The 23,138-nt window shown below is 43.3% G+C and overlaps 6 protein-coding genes across 8 annotated transcripts in view; 1 reads left to right on the top strand and 5 right to left on the bottom strand.

Moving 5' to 3' along the window:
* Window positions 1-8,848, bottom strand: part of LOC9632930 (warthog protein 6) — an 86,166-nt gene extending 77,318 nt beyond the window's left edge. Inside the window, exons 1-4 of one of the 2 annotated variants that reach the window (XM_024665409.1) lie at window positions 8,729-8,848; window positions 8,608-8,675; window positions 8,335-8,551; window positions 7,870-8,285 (exon numbers count right to left, since the gene is read on the bottom strand). In XM_024665409.1, the coding sequence (XP_024521177.1) occupies window positions 8,044-8,285; window positions 8,335-8,551; window positions 8,608-8,675; window positions 8,729-8,813 (612 nt within the window). In that variant the 5' untranslated portion in view covers window positions 8,814-8,848 and the 3' untranslated portion in view covers window positions 7,870-8,043. Of the gene's footprint in view, window positions 1-7,869; window positions 8,286-8,334; window positions 8,552-8,607; window positions 8,676-8,728 lie in introns of those variants that run through there. The other variant, XM_024665408.1, reaches the window with a different exon arrangement.
* Window positions 8,849-12,952: 4,104 nt separating this feature from the next.
* Window positions 12,953-14,016, bottom strand: LOC9632923 (warthog protein 6). Its single transcript, XM_002991614.2, has 4 exons — window positions 13,822-14,016; window positions 13,702-13,769; window positions 13,429-13,645; window positions 12,953-13,379 (listed from the first exon to the last, which is right to left on the bottom strand). Exons 1-4 carry the CDS (start codon window positions 13,910-13,912, stop codon window positions 13,042-13,044), a joined length of 714 nt encoding a protein of 237 aa, XP_002991660.1. The 5' UTR covers window positions 13,913-14,016; the 3' UTR covers window positions 12,953-13,041.
* A 25-nt stretch (window positions 14,017-14,041) lies between these two features.
* LOC112342875 (pentatricopeptide repeat-containing protein At4g02750-like) lies at window positions 14,042-15,751 on the bottom strand. Its single transcript, XM_024665446.1, has one exon. It carries the CDS (start codon window positions 15,749-15,751, stop codon window positions 14,042-14,044), a length of 1,710 nt encoding a protein of 569 aa, XP_024521214.1.
* Window positions 15,752-16,953: 1,202 nt separating this feature from the next.
* On the top strand, window positions 16,954-19,386 carry LOC9632876 (glycerol-3-phosphate dehydrogenase [NAD(+)]). Of its 2 annotated transcripts, XM_024665416.1 has the most exons (13): window positions 16,954-17,033; window positions 17,117-17,350; window positions 17,414-17,490; window positions 17,563-17,635; window positions 17,713-17,834; window positions 17,952-18,047; window positions 18,105-18,212; window positions 18,313-18,376; window positions 18,434-18,471; window positions 18,535-18,655; window positions 18,737-18,791; window positions 18,855-18,903; window positions 18,966-19,386. In XM_024665416.1, the coding sequence occupies exons 2-13, from the start codon at window positions 17,125-17,127 to the stop codon at window positions 19,149-19,151; spliced, it is 1,215 nt and encodes a 404-aa protein (XP_024521184.1). In that variant the 5' UTR covers window positions 16,954-17,033; window positions 17,117-17,124; the 3' UTR covers window positions 19,152-19,386. The 2 variants fall into 2 exon arrangements, with proteins under 2 accessions (XP_024521184.1, XP_002991706.1); XM_002991660.2 differs by lacking the exon at window positions 16,954-17,033 and having other exon boundaries at window positions 17,051-17,350.
* On the bottom strand, window positions 19,376-20,405 carry LOC9632875 (steroid 5-alpha-reductase DET2). Its single transcript, XM_002991613.2, has one exon. It carries the CDS (start codon window positions 20,373-20,375, stop codon window positions 19,590-19,592), a length of 786 nt encoding a protein of 261 aa, XP_002991659.1. The 5' UTR covers window positions 20,376-20,405; the 3' UTR covers window positions 19,376-19,589.
* Window positions 20,406-20,681: 276 nt separating this feature from the next.
* LOC9632922 (thiamine biosynthetic bifunctional enzyme TH1, chloroplastic) lies at window positions 20,682-23,137 on the bottom strand. Its single transcript, XM_002991612.2, has 10 exons — window positions 22,884-23,137; window positions 22,750-22,824; window positions 22,628-22,703; window positions 22,495-22,570; window positions 22,294-22,428; window positions 22,177-22,241; window positions 21,995-22,122; window positions 21,676-21,932; window positions 21,592-21,625; window positions 20,682-21,529 (listed from the first exon to the last, which is right to left on the bottom strand). The coding sequence occupies exons 1-10, from the start codon at window positions 23,106-23,108 to the stop codon at window positions 21,014-21,016; spliced, it is 1,587 nt and encodes a 528-aa protein (XP_002991658.2). The 5' UTR covers window positions 23,109-23,137; the 3' UTR covers window positions 20,682-21,013.
* Window position 23,138: the final 1 nt, after the last annotated feature.

Here is a 23,138-nt window from a genome sequence, read left to right as displayed (position 1 = left end):
CCCCCATCTTTGAGCAGAATGAACTCAAGAACCAGAGAGAGAAAACTGTAAAATAACTGAATGGCCATACCTAATTTTCAAACTACCAAAAACTTAAACACCAACCAATGGCTGAGACTTTTCTAGCTAATAATTCTTCATCCACAACTCCGATCAACTTGATTTCACCACCGAAAAACTTCCCTTGATAAGATCTTCGACTTCATAGAAAAAAACTTCTTCAAATTCTCACTTTTGAAATCCAACACTTTTTCTCTCTCTAGACAAAATACTCCTAGGAAGCTTCTTCAGCGAGCTTCTTCATTTTTCACCTTTTTCTAGCTTAGAAATACATCAGTACTCACAAAAGCAACCTCAAGTGTGAAAATATAACCATATATACGGTTGACAATGAGGAAGAAGGTACATATCCAGGATCATCACTTCGTTTAACAAACAATAGTCAATGCAAAAACAAACACTCCCATCAAGTTTCATCACAAGATGAAGTTCATATGCCCAAGGACTCCACAACTTTCGAATAACACCCTTTTCCAACATCTCCTTGATGTTTGCATGTAAAATCTTGATTTCTTTGGGTGATCGACAACGAACAGGGACCTTGATTGGACGAGCATCCCCGATTGGAATTGGATTATGTGTGGCAATCTTGGCCCTAGACGATAGGTCAAATTCAAAGAGATCGGCCTACTCCTTCATAAGTGTTGCATACCAATCAACCGTTGCAACACAAAGACTGTTAAAGGGATCGGAAAAGAGAAGAGCAAAACAAGATAAAAACATAAGAGAAAGTAGTGGGGAGACAAAAATAATGCAAACAAAAGTAAAAGTATAGGGACAAAGAGGAATTGAAATGAGAGGAATGAATAGAATATAAGGAAGTATGAGACAAGGGGACAAACTTCAACGTCATACTTGGTATGATTGCGCTACAACCAATTTATACTAAGGATGAGATCAAAGCTTGACTCAGCACTACCCACAATGACTGCAACCCAAACTTGAGATTGCCCACATGCACAACTAGGTTTGCCTCATTTCATGCACATGTATGTGTATGGCTATTGCCATAAAGAATGAAAATTGGCTCCACTACACAACACAAGTGTAGAAGGGAATATGTGGCAAAAAGTCAAGCAGTAGAAAATAAACTTAAACCTATATTAACCAACATGGAGAGAATAATATGAGACCTCTTATTATAAAAATGAGTTTGGAAAATAAACACTGGATGAACTAGTGCGAGTGGACCCCTTGATGATACTCTCGAAAGAAAGATGGAGGGGTCACTAATTTATTTGCGCAAGATCCCTCTATTACTCGCGTAACTCCTCATTTTTTGGATGCATCTCGGTGTCCAAACCTTCCACTGCAGCAACATTAATAAGAAGTTGTTGATGCCAAGGTGTAGCACATGTGGTTTTTAGCCTTTATCCTATGGTGATTTATCATAAGATAACACCACGAAGCGGAACCTAAACCCTCCATGTGCCATGTGTCATATGCCATGTGTCACATGCCACGTGTCCAAAGGACAATGGTGTGGAACCCGAGGTTCAAGGCCTTGGGCCACTGAACAAAGGAACAATGCCAAACTCCCAAGCATGGAGCCAAGGAGTGATGGAACCGGACCACGGAGCAACTCCCGAGCATATAGCCCAAGGAGCAAAGGAACAAAAGCATAGAGTGACTTGGAACAGTCTTAGAGCAACTAACATCCCTTTACTAGGACCAGCACGCAAAACAGAGCCAAACGAAGTCTAGCACTATTTTGGCATACCGGTGGCCTAACACAAGGGCATGGGTATTCCACCAGCTAGCATGGAATGGAACTTAGGCTTAGACCCAAGCCGAACGCAGAACAAAGACAGGCACGCAAGTAGGAGCTAGACTATGCCTCAGGTTAGTTGGCCATGCCCAACCTACCCACTATCCCTACTATACATTTGGAACCCCCTACAGCCCCCTGTAAGCGACTAATTTTTCCATTTTACTTTAGTCACTTAACCGCACCTCCGACCACTTGGAGGAGTCTCATTCACAACCTCCATAAGTCCCACTCAGGACTTGGGGCTTCTAGCCCCGAGAATGGCATCCATGCCACTCAACCTTTGCACTTGGTCCAAGTGCTCCACGTGTCCAGTCCTATGACCGACACCCCAAGGCACCACCAACATACCAGCCCGTTACGCTAGGCCATGCCCAACCACCTTGGTCACATCGGTGGTCCAACACCACCTGCATTGCAATTCCGTCTCTGGGCCATCTGTCCATGAGTGGTCATCCCAGATCCACTCCTTAGCATCCTTAGGATGCCGGCAGACATGGGGAATAGCCTTCCCCAATATCTCCTTTCTAGTCCCCACCAAGTCCCTTTCTGTCTTTGGCCGTGTTCACCAACACTGCCACTGGATCAAGGCCCACAGGCCCGACCACTAAGTCCCACAGTCCTCTGGGACTTCCTCACTGCACGACTGTATCCTCAGTCACCACACCAGAGGACTACTTCTCTTCCTTTCCACAATCTGGGCCCTTGGGACAACATTTCGGAACACCATGGCCTTACGCAAGCCTCGTGGGTACTCTCCCCGCCTTCCGCCTTTGGGTGCTCTGGCCATGGGCTTAGAGCGAGGTTTTGTTGAGCCACGCCTAGTATCCAAGTAGGTAGTGCCACCCACACTTGTACTGGGAGCATCGGCCAGTCGATCTCCTGGGGGAACTAGAGCTGGCTCTTGAACACTTCACCAAGCTACCCCACTTGTCGGTCTGTGTTCACTCTAGTCTTGGACTTCCCAATGGGCAGCTCATCACCCAACACTGGGTACAGCCTTCCTGGGCCAAACTAGCCTTTCCTGGCCAAACTGGCTCCACTGTAGTCCTCCCCCTTACTATACTTTTGGAGCTCACTAAACCCCCCAGGGTCTAGGAGACGAACACTTTGGGCTTTCACCCTCTCAGACTCAAACTCGGACTCGAACTCAGACTCGAACTCAGACTCGGACTCAGACTCGGACTCGGACTCGGACTTGGACTCGGCCTCGGCCTCAGCCTCGGTCTCGGTCTTGGTCCCGATCTCGGTCTCGGTCTCGGTCCCAATCTCGGTCTCGGTCTCGGTCTCAGTCTCGGTCTCGGTCTCGGTCTCAGTATCGGTCTCGGTCTCGGTCTCGACCTCGGACTCTATCTCGGGTCCTTCTCGGACTCCATCTTGGATTCCATCTCGGGTCCATCTCGGACTCCATCTTGGACTCCATCTCGGTCCATCTCGGACTCCATCTCGAACTCCATCTCGGGTCCATCTCGGACTCCATCTTGGACTCTGTCTTGGTCCATCTCGAACTCCATCTCAGACTCCATCTCAGGTCCATCTCAGACTCCATCTCGGACTCTGTCTCGGTCCATCTCGAACTCCATCTCAGACACTTCCACATGTCATGTGTTGGTCCTTTTGGGTCCCTTTTTAGAGCCTCGCTTATTGCTCGCTTCGTGCTCATTCCTCGAGCAGTTTGTTGGGAGTTCCACTCCCGCTCTCACCCTTTCAAAGCGGAGCTTTTAGTCCAAACATGTTACGCTCGTTTGGCTTTCGCTTCAGCCATTACCACATGGCACCCTTCCAGCTCCACTTTGGCACCTAGGGATTTTGTGTCTCACACCCCCCCCCCCGCCCCTTCAGGAACACACGCTTTGGGCTTTCACCCCAAGCCTCCCTTAATATCAGGAGTTAGTCTCTGGGACAAACTCAAAACTTACTAAATATGAAATAGCGCTAGATTGCGAATTTGGACACGGAATGAACACCATTGTGTTTAGGCCAATCTCTACATTCCATAGATATGCCAAATGAGCAAATCTGGACACTTTCAATAAATAACATTTAGGACTGAATTGAGACTAACACAAAGGGCATGATAGCGAGGGTGTTTGGTAAACATGGTAAGCTATCATCTAGCGAATATTGAGGGACTAATCTCAATATCACAAGGGTTCCCAACACTAGCAAGTGCAAGTCAACGAATGAGTTTCTCTAACCAGGTTAAATATGCTTGATTAAATAGACACTTAGGAATTCCTTTCTTATGCTCATCTGGTCAAGTGCACATGCGAAGACCAGTTTCTCAACTAGCTTAGATGGAGACTGATAATAGGTCCAGCAATACCAACCTCCTGCCATCGTGGCAGTAAGGAAAGAGTGTCCATAAGGACTAGCTGACAGATAACTTTCGATACCCAAAGTCACATTTGCAACACAAAGTCTCCATCCAGGAAATGGAGGTCACCAATCCAGAAAAGGCTAATAACGTTGATAAGTGTAACCAACTTCATCATATGCCCAGTAGTGAATATCACGGCCACAACCACGTCCTCGCCTTTGTCCTTGGACTCGAGTAGCAACAACATTAACCTCCATTAGAACAAGACCATCACCCACAAAAAGTGGAGTTGAAGGACATGTAACCAGAAGTGGAAGAGATGACATCTCATAACATTGTGCCAAATGAAAAGCATCATCAAGAGTGGCTGGAGCAAGGGCATCCATAAGTTCGACAAGATTTTGACGAAGTGCTGGCCACAATATTCCTAGCTTGATCCACTCTGACATATTTGGCTCTGCATGAAGCAAGAGGCTTCAGAACAAACACTAAATTGCATCATTGACTCAGATGGCCTTTAACAAAGACGATGCAATTGTTGGAAGGCATTATCACAATCGTCAACATGTCCAAATATGTGTTTGAAGACATTTGGGAGAACACTCCAATCCCCATGATTGGCTATGCTCAAACCATTGTACCACTGCAGCGCCGTCCTTTGAAGACATGTGGGAAACTCACGCAAATGTCAAACATCATCCTAAGAATGATATGTGGCAATCATTGTGAAGTGATCAAACTAATGGTACACATTATGCCCAGGATTCCCATGAAAAACTCTGACTGAATGTGAGGATTGGCACTAAAAGTAGGAAGAGTTATACCACATGCTATGAATGTTGCCATCAACTGAGTTTGGTTATTCAATTGCAATCACATAACATCAAGCAATTGCACCAACTATTACTCTAGAGTCAAAGGAGGAAAAGACTATTGCTCTGCCATGAAAATGAATGAAAAGGAAAGAGCAAAAGAGGATAAATGAAAAAAAAGCTAGAAGGAGCTAAACAATGCAAAAGCTATATTTAAACTAAAATCCCAAATCCAAGCACTCCTCAAGGACAATCAAAAATGCCCCTTATCTTCACCAATGTGAGTGCATAAAACATGGAAAGGGAATATAAAAAATATACATATCAATTAACCCAAAAACCTTAGCTTATATATATAAGTGAGTGGTTCTGATTGAAACCAATCCAATAGCTACCAAAATCCCACTATATTAATATTAGTATACGGTATCGTAGGTATACATTTGGACCTCACATTGATAAATATAAATTTATATTAAGCATTAAATTTATAAAATGAGATACATCTTGGTTCAAGCTCCTCTTTTATGTAGATGATGCCTGTTTAACAGGCTCTTGTATTGCTTGCTCTACATTGCTAGGCTGTGTTGCTGCCTCTCTACATGCTACAGAACCAAGCTTTGGGAGAAGGACAAGCTGCATGGATTGTGGAGCCAGGATTTTATCTCCCACTGCTTCTACTCGCTCACATAAGAGTTCCAGCAGTAGAAGGCTGGGAGCATTAAGTCCACCATGGTTGATCAAAGTCGAGGTAAGCACAAACTCTTTCACTATTCTACCTTCCTCCGATTGCGGGCGGAGGCTGGGTGCTGGGGTAGAGAATTGCTGGGGCATAAACCATGGATAGTAGGTAACAAAAGATGTTGCCTGCTATGGGTCTATGGCCCTCTTGCATTGCTTATCAAATTTTTTTTGCTCCTCGAAAACTCTTGCAAAGGATTGTGTGGGCACGAGAACAACAGCTCTTGGGGTTCCTGTTGGGCATGGCTGTTGAGTCTGCTGGTGATTGTATAGGAGATGTTGCTTAGGTGGCAAAACCATTAGGCCAAGAATATCATTTCCTAGCTTGGATACTATGATTAAAATTCATTTTGACTTAAATTTGCCTCAATCAGTTAGTATAATTAAGATGGCACTTGCCCTGTCTTACAATTTTCTTCTTTATGTATATGTTTAGTTGATAGATAGAGTCACCACTAAGCTGTACTAATGTATTGATCGGGCAATTACAGCATGCTCAAGGTGTGGGTTAGCTTAATCTTAATACAAACAAATTAAACACCTTCATAAATCTTATGAACATAGAATATCAGGTTTTGAATTTATAGTTTAAATATTAATAACAATTATTTTTTGTATTTCTTTTCTTAGTTTTACTTTGGTCTGGGTAGTAGATTAGTGTTCTTAAATTTTTATTGTTCTATATTCTAAGAAAAACACATGGCAAAGTAATTCTTTACTAAATCTATATTACTTAAAATTAAATTAATTTATTTTGATTCTATTTCTAGATGTTTGAGTTTAAGGGTTACATACAATTTTTTTATTTTAGGCTATGTTTGGGTCTGAGTAATATATTAATGTTCTTAAATCTTAGTTATATATTTATTCATATTCCAAGTAAACACATAATAATTAAATACTGCTTCCCTAAATTAGTGATAATTAAACTTAGTAGTTCTTCTTTACATTTCTATGAGTCTGATAGTAATATATTAGTTTTCTCAAAGTTTTAGAATTCTAAATTTGTTTATATCCCAAATAAAAACATACTTTCCATGTAACATCTAATTAATAAAATTTATTTTTGGTAATTCTTATTTTATTGTTTTTTTCTGGAAGTGTACTAAATATATTTATTCTTATAACTATAATTTTTTCTGGGTTGAGTATTAAGTTTCCTAAAATCTTAGTACTCTAAATATATCCATATTCCCAATTAATACTGTATATAATATCTTTATCAATAATATTTACTTAGTAATTCTTTTTTTACACTTTGGGAATATATCAGTGTTCTAAATATATAGTCTATGCTAATATATATATATACATATAAAAATATCAGAAGAAAAAAATTGTATAAAATTACTAATTTTTGCACTCATCCAGCATTTGCTGGGCAATACTAGGAAGTTGTAGCCAAGGAGGGAAAAACTATCCTTTTACCGCAGCCCCCTCTACTCTACCCTTGCAGCCAAGGAAATTTTCTTTATCACAACTCCTCCTTGACACCAAGTTTTGCTTGCTCCAGATTTCTCTTCTTTACTGCAACTCTTTAGCCTTAAAGTTTGCAGAAGAAGAAGCAATGCCAAATGCTAGAGATGGAGGCCCAAAAGCTTGCATTGCTCAAGCATAGAGTTTATGGATGGTATGTCAAGTGATCATCCTTTGCAGTGTTGGATATACAGAGCTTGCATATGCTGTGTATAGGGTCTTATCCATCCTATTTTTCTTTAGGGCTGGATTAGCAATGGACTGCTATGGCTAGTGCTTATAGAATTGGAGAGCCTGCTTGGATCTCTCATATGCTGCACAAGAATTTTCCACTCATCTTTGTAGGATGCCCTAGCTAAGAATAGGTAAGATCTTTTTGTTCTTGCAGAGGAAATTCTATTTTTAGGTTTTGTGCTGGGTTTCAACATGCGAGAAGAACATACGATGGCAATGTTGTCCCAGCCATAGTCACTAGAGTAGTTCCCAGTGAGAAATTCTTTATGTTTCTTTCTACAACTACAATTATTTTATATAAAACACTACAGGAGAACTAGAGCTATGCTTCAAGCTGTCATAAAACTCTTGGCCAATGTATTTGTCTTTTGGCTCAGATTTAAATTTTTTTGAGAACTTCACCTTGCCAACTCGCCAGCTTTTTGCTGGGCAATTTCTAGTATCCACTAAACAAACAATAAACCATTGAGAATATATTAAAAAAGAAGGGGAATAATCATAAAATATGTTAATGAAATTTACATTTTTTTCTACTTCTGGTTTTTCATCAAGCCTTCGTGGTCAGCATTGCTGTTGCAACTCCAGCGATTCCAACAGCAAGAGCGATGCTTCCTCCGTGCTTAATTCCAAATTCAGCAATGTTGACACAAGAATTGACGGCAGCATAACCCTTTCCATAGATTTCCTTCCCGACGATGTTGTGGCGCGAAGTGGAGCGAGCACGGCCTGGTATGCATATGGGAGGTACTCAGTTGCGCCAATGGCATCAAAGAGAGAGTCCAGGAACCACTCGCTGTGTCCACGTTGTTAACCATGATGTTGCCGGAGAGAGTGAATGGGTTGTAGAGGCCCAGCTTCTCCACCTTGGAAAGTTCTATAGTTGTCAAAGTAAGAGCAATGTCTCAAAAGAAGTATGATGCTACCAGTGATTTCAGATGATCCCCAGAGAGTTTCTCCAACCTGGAGATCCTTGGCTCCCTTGTACACAAGCTTTCCCTTGGCGTCGACTGGGATGAAGTGGCCCTTGCTAAGCTCGATCATGTCTGAGGCGGTGTGGACCTGGATGAACTCGGAGCTCACATCAGCGTCCTTGTGGCCGAATGCATAGACATCGGAGAACACGTTTTTGCTCACTGCAACCTGTAGATCTGGAACGTTTAGATGGGCTTTCGAGAAACTTAAGAGCAATACAATACCTTGTCTCCAACTTCGAGATCTCTCATGAGTTTGAGGTCGCCGTTATACATTTGGACGGTGGCATCGCCTTTGCAAACATAAAGCCTGTGATTGGCTGTAAAATCGCTTGCAGATTCTTACCTGGGAAACATGAGGTGTTGGTCGCTAGAACAACGCTAGCAAGAACAGCGAAGAGAGAAGTAGCAAAGAAAAAAGTGTGAGCCATAGAGAACTCTACACTATGAAAGCCTAGAAAGATAGGAAAAGAAGCTCTAGAAGCGATGTTAAATCCTAGAAACTGAGTGCCTATGACATAAGGCTAACTGATCAAGTTGATCCTAAAACTTTGATAGCAAGAATTATTCATTGACAAGAAAGCTCTCACGAAAGAAATTAAATGTTCATTAAGCAAAATAATGCGAGTTATGGAGTTTCAAGGAATATTCTAAGAACCTTGCCCTAAAAGTGTCTAGGGTGGTGTGAGCGCGGTGGATCTGCCCAGCACACTCGCGGATAAACTCTTGCTCCTGGTTGGGCGGCATGTTCTGGCGGCGGCTTTTTGGAGCTGAGTGAGTAGAAGAGCGCAAGAGCCAAGCTAACATTTAGCTTGTGGACGCAGGAGTTGCCTGCGGATGCAGCACGCTCGCGGAAACTCTAGCTCGGGCTCGAGCTCGGCCTCGTGCTCCTGCTCCTCCTCTCAAGCTCGTCTATGATAACACCACCACCTCCTTGTTCCTCTTCTGCGATATCTGCTACAACCGGCAGTTGACTGCATGCGGCTGCCCCGACACGACGTTGCTTGATCACCTGAGCTACGCTCATGGAAACATCTGCCCCAAGCAGCGTCGTACACATGCAAATGCCCTTTACTGGGGAGCGCCTTGGAGCATTCCAGCCTACTTATACGACAACGAAATGGAGCCTTCAATGACGCCGCTGGAGCCATGCCAGATCAGGAGCATCGAAGCCGTGGGCTGCATTTCCACGATCGAGCTCGGCCTGCGGTGTCGGGGTCCTCCAGCGGAATTCGTGATCGATGGAACTTTAGAAGAGCTTGATGCTAAACAAGTCCTCGTCTATAAAGAATCCATCTGGCAGAATCGGGTCTCCACTGGCTACATCCTTCTCGCGGTTCCCACCAAGGCATTGCAGTATGGCTCTCTGGACTGGGTCGTCAACTACGACGACTTCCCCATGACACTGTCGGCCAGGAAGTTCGTCCAGGCGTCTCATGACCGTGGAGAGGATCCTGTCAAGGAGCTGAACGCTGTGGACGCGATCGGGATCAGAAAGTGCGTCGTGGTGGATCTCCGCGGTATTGGCATCAATAGAAAGATGGGCCTCTTTTTCGCCGAAGATGCTCTACGCGACGTGCTGCCGTGTGTGGCTGGCACCAAGCTTGTCCCTGCCAAGGCAGTCTTTGACAATCGTCTTTGGGACAAGCTTGGTGTCCAGGGCAGGGTGGCCAAGGACGCGGCCGTATGTGACATAATGCATTCAGAGGGAATAACAGAGATGATGTTGCTCAAGTCGCAAGTAAATCATTCTTCCTTATTACTCGTGACGTTTAATTCCATATGCAAAATACATTCCGTGCTCAAAAACCAAGTGTGGCGGCCTTGCAATGATGCGTTGTGAAAACCCAAATTGTAGCTAACAACGTGATGAGATGGGCAACACAGGCGATGTTTAGGATCTTTCTCGGCAAGAAAATATTTTTAGCTTTTAATCTAAAATGTTTTTGTACTTTCAGAGCAGCATTTAGGAAAGGACCCTGGGACTAAACTGTCTACGTTCATCCAAAGTAGGAAATCAATGTACAACATTCCTATCATGGTATTATATTATATCACTTGAATTTTTTAATTTTATTCTTTTATTATGTTTAGGAAGTGCTGGAAGCTTTACAAACAGCTAGGATTCTTAAAACTACTGAATTTGAACTTCAACAAATAAGACCTATAGCGCTTGGGATGAGCCTTAAGTATTCTGAGTTAGGTCAGTAAATAACTTTTATATTTTTTTAAATAATTTTTTAAAATGTTTTCTACAGGTTCAAGGGTGGCTGGATTGGATGATTATTTGGCAATTTTTCATCATCATTCGTTGTGAGTTTTTATTTTTATATTTTAGTATCTAAATATTTATGTTTAGGAATCGACATTTTATAGCAAAAATTGGGTTTAACTTCAGTGATGATCTAAATGTGATATGTCCAGAACCTGAAAATTGGTTGGAAGTTAGATATTTCTTTGCTGCTTATGCACTATCAAAAGTTATTGGAGATATGAAAAACATCTCCACAAAATTGTTAGATTTGAATGGTAATGTGATATGGTGTTAAAAAATCAGTATATTCTTGGATATTTTAATATATTTTATAATTTAATGATTAGTATACATTTAAATTAAGCATTATATTTAATTTTTAATAGCTATAAAATGAGACATGTCTTAGTTCAAGCTCCTCCTATATGTAGATCAATAAGTACAACATAGAAATGTCATTTATTCTTTACACTCTTTTTGTTACAATTCTATTTACAACAATAAAGTAATAATGGCTGAAGGCTCACAACCATTATAGGCCTTGGGTAGGTTCAATTTGCATGGTTTCAGTAAAACTTGTGTGGATGTTTGTTTGGCTAATAGAAAGTTGGCACAACTTGGCTTATCATTTGCTCGAGTGAGATAATACAGATATTTGACACATGTCCATTTAGGTTTGGTAAAATATGCTTAGATATTCTAAGATATTCTATCATTTACCTTTAGAACATTTAATGGTTAATGTGTAATAAGTTTAATCTCATGTTTAGAAATGATAAACATGTTTATAATTATAAAATTTCTATTGATCAGTATGATTAATAAATAATAAGCACTACTATTAAACAAATCAAGCATTACTGAAAACATTTCTGATTTTTGTTTATATAAGCTCTGCATAAAGTAAGAGGCTTTGGACACAAACACTAAATTGCATAATTGACTTTGAAAGGTGTTGTCATAATTGTTAGCATTTCTAAATGAATGCTTAAAGATGTTTGAGAGGAGGCTTTAATTCACATGAGAAGTTATACTCAAACCATTGTACCATTATAATACTTTCTTTTGAAGATATGTGGGGAACTCACATAAACAGTAGTTATCATCTCAAGAATGATAATTGGGAATCATTGTAAAATGATTAAATCAATGATCTAAACCAAAAATATAAATTTAAGCACTCCTTAAGGACAATCAAGATTACCCTTCAACTCCATTAATATGAGTGTATGGAATATAAAAACATGTATATCCAATTAGCCTAAAAACTTTAGTTTATATAAAAAACCAAGTGGTCCAAATTGAAATTAATATGATGGCTATTAAAACCATACTATAATAATATTAATATATAATATTATAGCCATATATCTAGACCTTGTATTTATAGCTATACATTTGGACCTCACATCTATAGCTGTACCTCACAATACTATATTTATTTTATTTTATTTTTCATTATATTCATGGAACTAATCTTGCAAATTTTGAAACTAATCACTTAATTTAATATATTATTTAAAATATATTAAATTAATTATTTAAAATATACTTATGTAAAGGCCAACTTATATTTATATTTAAATATACTAATATTAATAATACAAAAGCATTATAAAAGTGGTTTTAGAACAAATAACAAATTGTTGTGTTTAAGAATATTTTTAATAAACACAAGATTAATATAATGGCATAAAAGTTAGACCTAGAAGGTGTTTAGGAAAATTTTATAATTTATAATCATGTTTAAATTTAATGACGATATTATTATAAATAAATATTAACTTTTAAACTGTAAACTATTATAGAATATTCAACTATATTCTAAGTATATTTACTACCAAGATGTTTGCTTAAGAAAACCAGAAATGAACCATTTAGAATATAAAATCGGGAGTTAGATATAAACAAAGAAGGGGAATAATCAAAATAATGGAATACAGTTTTCTTTTTTTTTTTTCCATTTTGTGAAATTTAGATTTTATTTTACTTATGGTTCATCAAGCCTTGGTTGATAAATAATAATAAACTGTGACCATATTGCATGTTTGCTTAGTTTGTATTATAGCAAATTATTATGATTTATGTATTACAAGAAAATGTTTTTCCTAAACAGAGTAGTTGGAGCATAACCACATACCATCATGTTTTTAATAAAAATAAGTTTAACCTAATGGTATAAAAGCTAAATAAGCTAGAATATGCTATAATCATAAATTATAAACACTAGATTATTCTAAAGGAATAATAACCATTTGATGGTAAAAAATTCTAAAATATCCAAGTATATTTTAGGTATATCCACTAAACAAATAATAAACCATTCAGAATAGAGTTGGATATAAATAAAGAAGGGGAATAATCAAAGCATAAAAGATGTTATTTATTCTACTTCTGGTTTTTCATCAAGCCTTCGTCAGCATTGCTGTTGCAACTCCAGCGATTCCAACAGCAAGAGCGATGCTTCCTCCGTGCTTCATTCCAAATTCAGCAACGTTGACACAAGAATTGACGGCAGCATAACCCTTTCCATAGATTTCCTTCCCGACGATGTTGTAGATGGCACGAAGTGGAGCGAGCACGGCCTGGTATGCATATGGGAGGTACTCAGTTGCGCCAATGGCATCAAAGAGGGAGTCCAGGAACCACTCGCTGTGAGAGGAAGCCTCCACGTTGTTAACCATGATGTTGCCGGAGAGAGTGAATGGGTTGTAGAGGCCCAGCTTCTCCACCTTGGAAAGTTCTATAGTTGTCAAAGTAAGAGCAAAGTCTCAAAAGAAGTATGATGTTACCAGTGATTTGAGATGATCCCCAGAGAGTTTCTCCAACCTGGAGATCCTTGGCTCGCTTGTACACAAGCTTTCCCTTGGCGTCGACTGGGATGAAGTGGCCCTCGCTAAGCTCGATCATGTCTGAGGCGGTGTGGACCTGGATGAACTCGGAGATCACATCGGCGTCCTTGTGGCCGAATGCATAGACATCGGAGAACACGTTTTTGCTCACTGCAACCTGTAGATCTGGAACGTTTAGATGGGCTTTCGAGAAACTTAAGAGCAATAGAATACCTTGTCTCCAACTTCGAGATCTCTCATGAGTTTGAGGTCGCCGTTATACATTTGGACGGTGGCATCGCCTTGCAAACATAAAGCCTGTGATTGGCTGTAAAATCGCTTGTAGATTCTTACCTGGGAAACATGAGGTGTTGGTGTTGGTAGCTAGAACAACGCTAGCAAGAACAGCAAAGAGAGAAATAGCAAAGAGAAAAGTGTGAGCCATAGAGAATGGAAGGTTATATTGAGAGATAGGAAAAGAAGCTCTAGAAACAATGTTAAATACTAGAAACGAGTGCCTATGACATGAGGCTAGCGGATCAAAGTTGGTGATCCTAAAACTAGGGAGTTTGATTTAACAGAGATTTTCTCTTATCTTTGAATTTGAGAGGAGCACAAACGCGGCATTATTGACAGGATCTAATCCAAGAACTCTCTCTACGGCTCGAGCTGTCGACTGATCGTCCTTGTGGCTTTTACAAGCACTTAGAATGCATCTCCAATCGGTGACTTCAGGCTGGAAAGGCATATGCTGGACGAGATCCTCGGCGTCTCTCAAGCGCCCAGCTCGTCCAAGAAGATCAACCATGCAGCTGAAGATCTGCCTCGTTAGAGCAAAGCAAAAGTCCGTTTGGATCGAGTGGAAGAACACTCTTGCTCTTTGGGAACGTCCGGCACGACTACATGCAATTAGCACGCAAATGAGAGAAATCTCATCCACTTCAAAACCATTTAGAAGCATAACGGAGAAGAGATCTAAAGCAGTGCAGTGGTGGCCATTGTGTGCAAATGCTACCAACAAAGTGTTCCAAGAAGCCATGCCCAGTTTGGGCATCCGATCTAGAAACCGGACAGCCTCAAGTAGATATCCTTTTTGTGCAAATGCTCCTAGCATCTGATTCCATGAGATGCTATCTCTTTGGACCATGTTGTTAAAAACGCTGCTGGCAGCTTTGAATTCCTTGCGCTGGCCGTAACCAGCAAGAAGAATGTTCCATGAAACTAAAGATTTTTCTGGCATTTCGCTCAGGAAAGCCTCCATTTCATAGATATGCCCAAAATGGGCATACGCGTACAAGAGTGTATTCCAAGAGACCAAGTTTCTTTCGGGCATGGCGTCAAAGATCTTCTTAGATTCTTCCAAGTTCCAGGTTTGTGACCACGCAGCCAGAAGTGTAGTCCATGAAAAGAGATCTCGACAGTTCATAGTTTCAAACACTTTTAAAGTGGAGCTCAAATCTCCAACGTGGGCATAAGCAGCGAGCATGGAATTCCACGACACTAAACTCCACTCGGGCATTTGATCAAACAGTTTCTTAGCTCGATCAATATCGCCACTTTGTCCAAATCCTGAAAGCATGGTGTTTCTAGTGACAGTGTCTTGCTCATCCAAACGAAGGAAAAGCTCCAGTGCATCATGAATAAGATTGTTCTTCACGTACGCACTGAGCATCAAATTCCAGGAGAAATAGTTCCACTGTGGCATGGCGTAAAACACTCGTTTGGCCTCTTCAAGTTGTCCTTTCAAGGCAAATGCTGAAAGAAGCGCGTTCCAGCAAACAATGTCTCTCTCCACAGCAATTTCAAACCAATACCTGGCTTCGCGGGTGTTCCCGTCTCGGGAAAACGCAGCTAGGATTTCAGTCCACGGGATGACACTCCACTCGGGCATCTGGTGGAATATCTCCGTGGCATCTCTAACATACCCGTTTTGGGCATATGCGGAGAGCATCGAATTCCAAGCCACAAGGTTTCTGTGAGGGATCCGATCAAAGAGCTCTTTCGCGCTGTCGACGCGTCCACTTCGCGCATAGCCATTGATCAAGAGGACCCAAGTGAAAGCAGTCTTTGGATGCGTGGTGTCAAAGATGTGGTGGGCACGCTGGAGGCTCCCGCAGCTCACAAACATATGGAGCAACAAATTGGAGAGAAACGTCCCATCGGGACTGGAGAGATGGCCGGAGTTACGCACTGTTAGATAGACTCGCTCAGCTTCTTCGTGTACAGTCTTGCAAGATTTCACCAGTTGCACACATTCTTGTAAGCCAAGGTTCTTATTTTCCATTAATACAATATATATCAATTATATCAATATAATGAAGCATAAGATGCTCAAAGTTGCAAGGAGGCGCTGCGCTCCAGGGATGACAAACTTGCGAGGTGCTGCAAGGATTTGGCCCGCGAGGTGGTCGCGGAATGTAGAGAGCACAAATGTCTCAGAAACGTTTATGGGTCTGGGAGCTTCACTCTCACTGATATCGGTGTCGTGGATCGCATCCTCTACGTGGGGGATCTCTTCTCCAGCACACTCGAGAAGCAGCGCTGCATCTTGAGGTAGCTGGGCAGTGTCAAGGAGGTGGACTTGGACCTCCTGGTCGCTCTCCAGGCGATCTGGGGACTCTTGAAGCGAGTGTGCTTGACGGACTATATTTCCTGAAAGAGGTAATGCTTTCCTTGTTTCCAGCACATATACTCAAATTTCTTTTAGGATCTGGTGACTGCCAGCCGAGTTTTTGGTAGGAGGCAATTGTCACTCGCAGCAGTTGATGAACGCCGTTGTTCAAGCCTACCGTGAAGTGGAATACGTCCCACTATGACTTTAGGAATTGTAAGCGACTGGACTTTGACCCAGCTAAGCCCATGGATCACGTTGCGGCACTCATTGTGGCGCCATTGGAGCCGGGGGAACTGCTCAGGGGAATCAAGAACTCTCCAGTTCTGGAGCAGCTGACGACGAAGGCCGGATCAGTCGGTGCATGCCGAAGCTGCAATGATTTGCGTTGAGCACGCAGTGATGTGGCTCTGCAAATCCAAAGCTTCGGCCTTGCTGTGACTTGTAAGTTTTTCCAAGCTTGTTTCTCTTGTTCCGTGTATAGCAAAACTTTCCATCGAGGATGAGAGGTTGTTCCAAAGGTTTTGGTACGTCGCTATTGGAATGTATCTCATAAATAACGTGCCAATCAAACAGGAACGTTCGTAATCCCATCACCTCTGGAAAGAGGTCTCCGGGTTATAGCCATTGGTGACAGGTTGCTTATTATTTCTTTTTCCTGTTTTTTTTTCTTTTCCGTGTAAACTTCACGTTCTTTCACTCCAGTGATGTTCAAAGAACGCGATATCGCTATCTTTTTTATGATCAAAATAAAAGACCATTGAGCATATAAAATTTATAATTAAAAGTTAGCACTAATTAAGTGAATATGGAAAAGACCTTTTGAGCCGTTCCTTGGAGTGGGAAATATATGAATGGCGGGCCGTGGGCGGAGGGTGGCATGCATTGCATGGCACAAGCGGACAATCTCCCGCCACCAGGGGTATCGCCACCACCACCCTCCACTGTGCTGCGAGTAAGTGTGGCCATGGCTTCTTCCTCTCGAGATTCAAGCCTTTTATTTTAACCCCCTTTCTTGCCTCTCTTCTCCATCTCTAGATCCTACCATGGCGCCTCCCGGATTGGAGGTGGCACCGTCCTCGCCAGAGATCCAGAAGATCACGCCGCTCGATGCTGCTGCTGCCGTGGTGGAGGATGATGCTACCTCCGCGTCCTCGGAGTCCATCGCTACTGCTGCGAGAGATCGGGTTGCGGTGATTGGGAGTGGGAATTGGGGGAGCGTTGCGGCCAAGCTCATCGCTTCCAACACTTGCTGCTCTGATCTCTTCGATGGTAAAGTATCGATCGATCGAGTCCCTCTTTAGAACTTTCTTTCTTAGAGTTTTTGTGCTTTAGATGAGGTGAGGATGTGGGTCTACGAAGAAACTCTTCCAAGCGGGGAGAAGCTTTCGCAGGTTATCAACAGGGAAAAGGTTCGTTCATAGGAAGTCGTGTTCTTTCTTTCTTTCAACGAGAAAGCTATGGAAAACCATTGGTCTTTGCAGGAAAATGTGAAATACTTGCCTGGAGTTAAGCTTGGATCCAATGTAGTTGCAGTGCCAGACCTTTTGAATGCTGGTAAGCGATGCTCCTCTCCTTTTTTCGTTTTCTCGTGTGTTCTAAAGGAAATATGTTCTAACCAAGAAACAAAACAGTGGCTGATGCAACGATGTTGGTGTTCGTAACTCCTCACCAGTTTATCGAGGGAATTTGCAATAGATTGAAAGGAAACATACGCCAGAATGCTATTGCCATCTCGCTGATAAAAGGAATGGAGGTACTATTTTCTCTTTTCTATAGACTAACTAGCTGTGTTTCACTTCTAGACTAGCTCTTAGCTCTTTCTTACAAAATCCTTTTTCTTTGGCTTTTTCTTCGTTTTTTTCTCATCCAGGTCAAGAAAGACGGGCCATGCATGATCTCCAACTTGATCACGGAGCTTCTTGGAATTGACTGCGCTGTTCTCATGGGTGCAAATATTGCCAACGAGGTAGAATCTTTCAAAGTTTGGTGAACCCTCTGTCTCAAACATGAGAGAACTCGCCAGGTAGCCGTGGAGAAGTTTAGCGAAGCAACTGTTGGCTTCAGGCATGATAAGCGAGCTGCAGATAAATGGGTGCGAATTTTTCGCAGGCCTTATTTCCTGGTGACTCCTGTGAGTGTTTTCATAATCCTTTTTTTTTTAATCTCTCTCTCTCTCTCTCTCTCTCTCTCTCTGTGTGTGACAAGCTTTCCTGTTTTGATCCTACTTACAGGTACAAGATGTGGAAGGCGTGGAGTTGTGTGGAACACTGAAAAACGTCGTTGCTGTTGCCGCTGGTAAAGCTATTCACTCTTTCGCATATATTAAAGTTATACTCTTTGATGTAACCGCAGGTCTGGTGGATGGCTTGGACATGGGCAACAACACAAAGGTGACTGCGTTCTTGCCATGAATATATTCCCCACGTTTTCTCTTGTATTGGAAATTCTTGCAGGCCGCAATCATGCGAATCGGGCTGAAAGAGATGCGATTCTTCTCAAAGCTGCTGTTTCCCTCGGTTCGAGACACCACCTTCTTCGAGAGCTGCGGCGTTGCCGACCTTATCACAACATGCCGTAAGTTTTCCATCGTTTTTTCTCCATCGTAATCTTGTTTTAGCCGGTTTTAATCTTCTCGTGACTTTTGTGCTTGTCCAGTTGGAGGTCGCAACAGAAGAGTGGCCGATGCATTCGCCAGGAACAAAGGAAAGCGGTACGTTTTTCCATAAGCAGAGAAAAAAGAAAAGAATAGAAGAAGCTTACCTTGACATTTCAGCTCCTTCGACGACTTGGAAACCGAGCTTCTCCAGGGTCAGAAACTCCAGGTAAAAACAACTCAACGAAAGCTTGAAGCTCGTAGAATTGTCATCCTTTTCTTCGCTTCCAGGGAGTTTCAACCGCGAGAGAAGTTTATGAAGTTTTGCGAGCTCGAAAGTGGGAAGAATCGTTCCCACTGTTCTCCACAGTCCATCTCATAGCAACTGGAGCTCTGGCCCCGTCAGCCATCCTCGAGTACAGCGAGCACACTCCTCGACAAATCACTAGCTCCCAAATCCAGTATTCGTCGCTATGAAACAAAGCCACACTCCAGAATTACGAGCAGAAGAAAGGGATGCTTTGAGAGAACAATAAAGAGCGAGAGAGTGAGAGAAACCAAAACTTTTCCTTCCTCCAACCAGACCAATGTACAATACAAATCTTTCGAGAGGAACGAACGACAAACACAAAGAAAACAAAAGCTTGGAGGGAGTGAGGAAGAAAGAGAGAAGTACCAAAGTTATATCATAAATGCTTCCCTGATCAAGACAGTTGATCCATTTAAAGTCCCATGTTCATCGCAAAGTCTCCATCGCCATTAAAGTCGCGACCATGACTTTGAATCAACAGCAGTGAGCGATAACTAGTAAAGCCTTCGATCGATTCTTCAAACTTTGTTTGATTCTTCGTTGTCATCTCTATCTCCATCCCTGTTTGTCCTGCCTGTGGTTGCGGAGAATCGAATTCTTGTTTGTTAGAGAACGAACGGGATCACTGCTCGCCGAGAGGCTGGAAACTCCGGAAACTTTGAAACATACCAGCGGCGGTGAGCCACAGCTCGCGGGATGAGATTCGCGGCTGTGAAGATGAAGAAGACGAGGCCGGCGGGGGACCAAGTGAGAAGAGCCCAGCCGAGCCACTCGAGGATCTCTCCGGAGTAATTCGGGCATGCAACGAGCGAGAAGAGCCACCCCTGTGGCAACTTATATCCCCCTCGCTCCTCGCCGGGCTTGCGCAAGGAAATAAGAACCGAGTCGGCCCAGACGTTGGTCACCATCCCGGCCGCAAAGAGCAAGCTTCCAGAGACGAACTGCGGACTCCGGAGCCAAGTGTCGGGATAAATTCCAAACTCGGACAGCCACCGCGCCTGGAGATATCCGTTGTAGATGTTGAAGACGAAGGAGAGAGCGACGATGGCGATGGAGATCGTCTTGCCCCTTGAGCGCATGCGAAACGGATAGATGAGAGCCCTGTGCGTGTAGTGGAGCTGGAAAAGTCGGAGGAGGACGAGCGGGACGGTTTCGCTGGCGTGCTTCCCGGCCGAGAAGACGAGGAGAGTGAACCAGAGAGCCGGGCTTTCCATGAGAACCCATCCATCTCGGGCTGGCATGCTCGGCCCCCAGACGTCCAAGGAAGAAGACGCTCCTGCTTGAGTGTGGCGACCGTATGGTGCTGTGATTCTCGTCAGCGACGCAGCGGTGGAGAAAGCTAAGATGATGTTCAGCCAGAGCGCCTTCCAGTACCACTGCTCTTCTTCCATCCCAGTCTTCCAATCCCCTGTTCTCCGACTTTTTCCACGAGACTTTTTCTCGGTTTCTTGATCTCTTTCCTTGGACTTCCTGAATCTGCCTTAAAATCTCTCTTTTCTGCCTTGAGGAGATGGCCACCTGTTTTCTCTGCCCCGTAAAAAACTACCTCGATTTTATGGTTACGATACTGCTACCATCTTTCCGGGATTCTTGGCATGCTGACCACGCAAAAATACCACCACCAACACCTCCAGATCTCCTATGTTTCTAGCTCCCTCCCTGTAGCTTGCTCTCGGGAATTCAAAACTCTTGTCTCGTTGTCTCCCCCGGCATGAGTTTTCTATAGCGCTAAAATCCTGCCCAAGTTGCATGATGCAGCAACAATCACCAAATTCTCCGCATTCTTTAAGCTGTCCCTCCCCTGTTCCCCATGGAGTACTTAAAACTCGAAAGACTTGGTCGATCCCCCACTATCCCGTGAATATCTAGATGATTATTGTAGGCGAGCACGGGGTACCTCCACCAACTTAATCTCTCTAGAGTGCCGCGAGCACAGATACTTGCCCGATCTAGAGATCTTTTCGTGCAGTCACCCTCCTGTTCCATATCTTCGCTATCTCCATCTTAATGCGTGTCGCTGACGGCCTGTCTAAGAGAAGACTTTTCCTGCTGTGGACTCTGAGAGTGCTGCTGTCATGCTGGCACGGAGATCACGCGTAGCCTGGCCAACATCCGACTGATCAAACAGCGTTGAGACGACGGCCACGCCATGTAGCATCGCCGGACGTGAGTTCATGACTTCTTCCACGTTTGCCGCTGATATACCACCAATGGCCACCACCGGAAGTGGGCTTGCTTCGCAGAGAAGACGCAAGCCGTCCAAGCCTATAGTTTTGTTTTTCTTCTTCGTGGTCGTTGGATAGACTCCTCCGCAGCCAATGTAATCAGCACCATCTTCGTAAGCTTTTACTGCTTGTTCGACTGTCTTGCAGGACGTGCCGATGATCTTGCCGGGACCAAGAATTGAGCGTGCAAGTCGGACTGGCATGTCTGTCTGTCCGAGATGAACACCGTCTGCATTGCACGCGACAGCCACGTCCACACGGTCGTTGATCAGTACAGGCACGCCATATTTTCGACCAATAGCAAGAGAAGCCTCGGCAATCTGATCACAAAACTTTAAAAACAAAGACACAGAAGTGCGCGCAAAGAGTATAGTATACATACTTCGATGAATTCCAACGTTTCAGCCTCTTTCTCTCTGGAAAGAATCGTCACGACAAATATGAAAATCAAAATGAGTACAAGTACCTGATCTGGATTATGGTAGCACCACCTTGTATAGCTTGTTCGACTGCTGCAGGTGTCGATCTGTCCCAGCGTTTGTTCATACCAGAATCTGTAACTGCATATAGGAAGAGCTTCCTGGGGTCGAAGCGACATTGGCGAGAGGAGAGCTTTCCCCAGTCAGCAAGCTGAAAAAAATGATTCATTGGGCCCTGAGCTCCCCCACCAATTTTTATGCTGCTGCTATGCTCGAGAGCTTTTGCAACGTACTCCTTCGCAGCCTGACACGACAACGTTAGATCAGTGATAATGAAAAGAATTGATCATTGACGCAAGTGTTTACCATGACAGCCGGAAGAACGTCTAAACCTTTAGCGAGCTCAGCCGCTATTGAGGCAGCCAATGTGCATCCAGTTCCATGAGTACTCCGTGTTTTTATGCGACTTCCCCGCAACTCGTGCCATCCAGAACCTGTCGATTAAAAGAAAGAAAGAAAAGTCACAGAACAACCAATGTAAGATTTACCATCGTAAAGAACGTCCACAAGATCGTGCGAGTTCTTCAGATGTCCCCCTTTGACAAGAACATACCTGTCGAAAGAAACCACCCTCAAATCCAGTAATAAAATATTTTTGCTCTCACCTTGGTCCCATTCGGTGAATCTCTGCCGCAACTTCTCTCATGTCAAGCACAGTATTCACAGGTTTACCATCAGCTAGAACCGAGGCTTCCGACATATTTGGTGTGACGATAGTCGCCAAAGGAAGCAGAGCTTTCCTGCGAGGGAAACAAACACAAAAAAGACGTATGAAAATCGCGAAAGACGAGCTGGAAAATCCATACCTCAATCGATCCAAAATGCTAGGACCTGAAAGCTCATGCCCACTCGTTGACACCATGACAGGATCCACCACCAAAGCTGCAAAACTTTCGCAAAGTTCGTGAGCGCTTTGGAGGAAACTAAACAAGAACATACATCCAATCGAGTAGTGTTTGATCCTAGAGCACACACTCTGGATGATCTCGGGAGAAGCCAGCATTCCCGTTTTCACCTGGAAAGATTCGTGAAGCACGAGACAAAAGGAGGAAAGAACTTACCACATCAACGTGAATATCATCGAGCACCGAGTTTATTTGCTGCTCCACAAATGCCGCTGGTAGAGTACTTATTCCCTGGACTAATGAAAAATCCTTGAGCTAAAGGAGAGATCCAATCCAGCGAAGGAGCAAACCTGGACGCCGATCGTGTTCTGCGCGGTGACAGACGTGATCGCGGAGCAGCAATAGACGCCACGAGCAGCGCAGGCCTTGATATCGGCTTGAATTCCCGCTCCAGCCCCGGAGTCCGAGCCAGCAATCGTGAGAACGCACGGGACATGGGCTGGCGAGTCCGTGGAGAATGCCGCCGTTGCTGTGACGCTCTTGAATCGGAAGGAGCAAGCGAGATTTAGCATCATCTCTCAGATTTTTAGGGTTCTTGAGAGGGT

The sequence above is a fragment of the Selaginella moellendorffii genome, unplaced genomic scaffold (genome assembly GCF_000143415.4).
Source record: "Selaginella moellendorffii unplaced genomic scaffold, v1.0 SELMOscaffold_122, whole genome shotgun sequence".
Lineage (NCBI taxonomy): Eukaryota > Viridiplantae > Streptophyta > Lycopodiopsida > Selaginellales > Selaginellaceae > Selaginella > Selaginella moellendorffii.
This window is presented reverse-complemented; position numbering and strand designations above follow the sequence as displayed.

What these genes read in the sequence shown, in the direction of transcription:
- LOC9632923 (XM_002991614.2), bottom strand. Translation starts at nt 13,912, where the DNA reads ATGGCTCACACTTTTCTCTTTGCTATTTCTCTCTTTGCTGTTCTTGCT. An exon ending in ATCTCGAAGTTGGAGACAAG is followed by an intron (nt 13,646 to 13,701) that starts GTATTCTATTGC and finishes CCAGATCTACAG; the next exon opens with GTTGCAGTGAGCAAAAACGT. An exon ending in GGGATCATCTCAAATCACTG is followed by an intron (nt 13,380 to 13,428) that starts GTAACATCATAC and finishes TGACAACTATAG; the next exon opens with AACTTTCCAAGGTGGAGAAG.
- LOC9632876 (XM_024665416.1), top strand. Translation starts at nt 17,125, where the DNA reads ATGGCGCCTCCCGGATTGGAGGTGGCACCGTCCTCGCCAGAGATCCAG. An exon ending in GTGCAAATATTGCCAACGAG is followed by an intron (nt 18,048 to 18,104) that starts GTAGAATCTTTC and finishes AGAACTCGCCAG; the next exon opens with GTAGCCGTGGAGAAGTTTAG. An exon ending in CGTCGTTGCTGTTGCCGCTG is followed by an intron (nt 18,377 to 18,433) that starts GTAAAGCTATTC and finishes ATGTAACCGCAG; the next exon opens with GTCTGGTGGATGGCTTGGAC.
- LOC9632922 (XM_002991612.2), bottom strand. Translation starts at nt 23,108, where the DNA reads ATGATGCTAAATCTCGCTTGCTCCTTCCGATTCAAGAGCGTCACAGCA. An exon ending in TGTGGACGTTCTTTACGATG is followed by an intron (nt 22,123 to 22,176) that starts GTAAATCTTACA and finishes TTTAATCGACAG; the next exon opens with GTTCTGGATGGCACGAGTTG. An exon ending in GCTACCATAATCCAGATCAG is followed by an intron (nt 21,626 to 21,675) that starts GTACTTGTACTC and finishes GATTCTTTCCAG; the next exon opens with AGAGAAAGAGGCTGAAACGT.
- LOC112342875 (XM_024665446.1), bottom strand. Translation starts at nt 15,751, where the DNA reads ATGGAAAATAAGAACCTTGGCTTACAAGAATGTGTGCAACTGGTGAAA.
- LOC9632875 (XM_002991613.2), bottom strand. Translation starts at nt 20,375, where the DNA reads ATGGAAGAAGAGCAGTGGTACTGGAAGGCGCTCTGGCTGAACATCATC.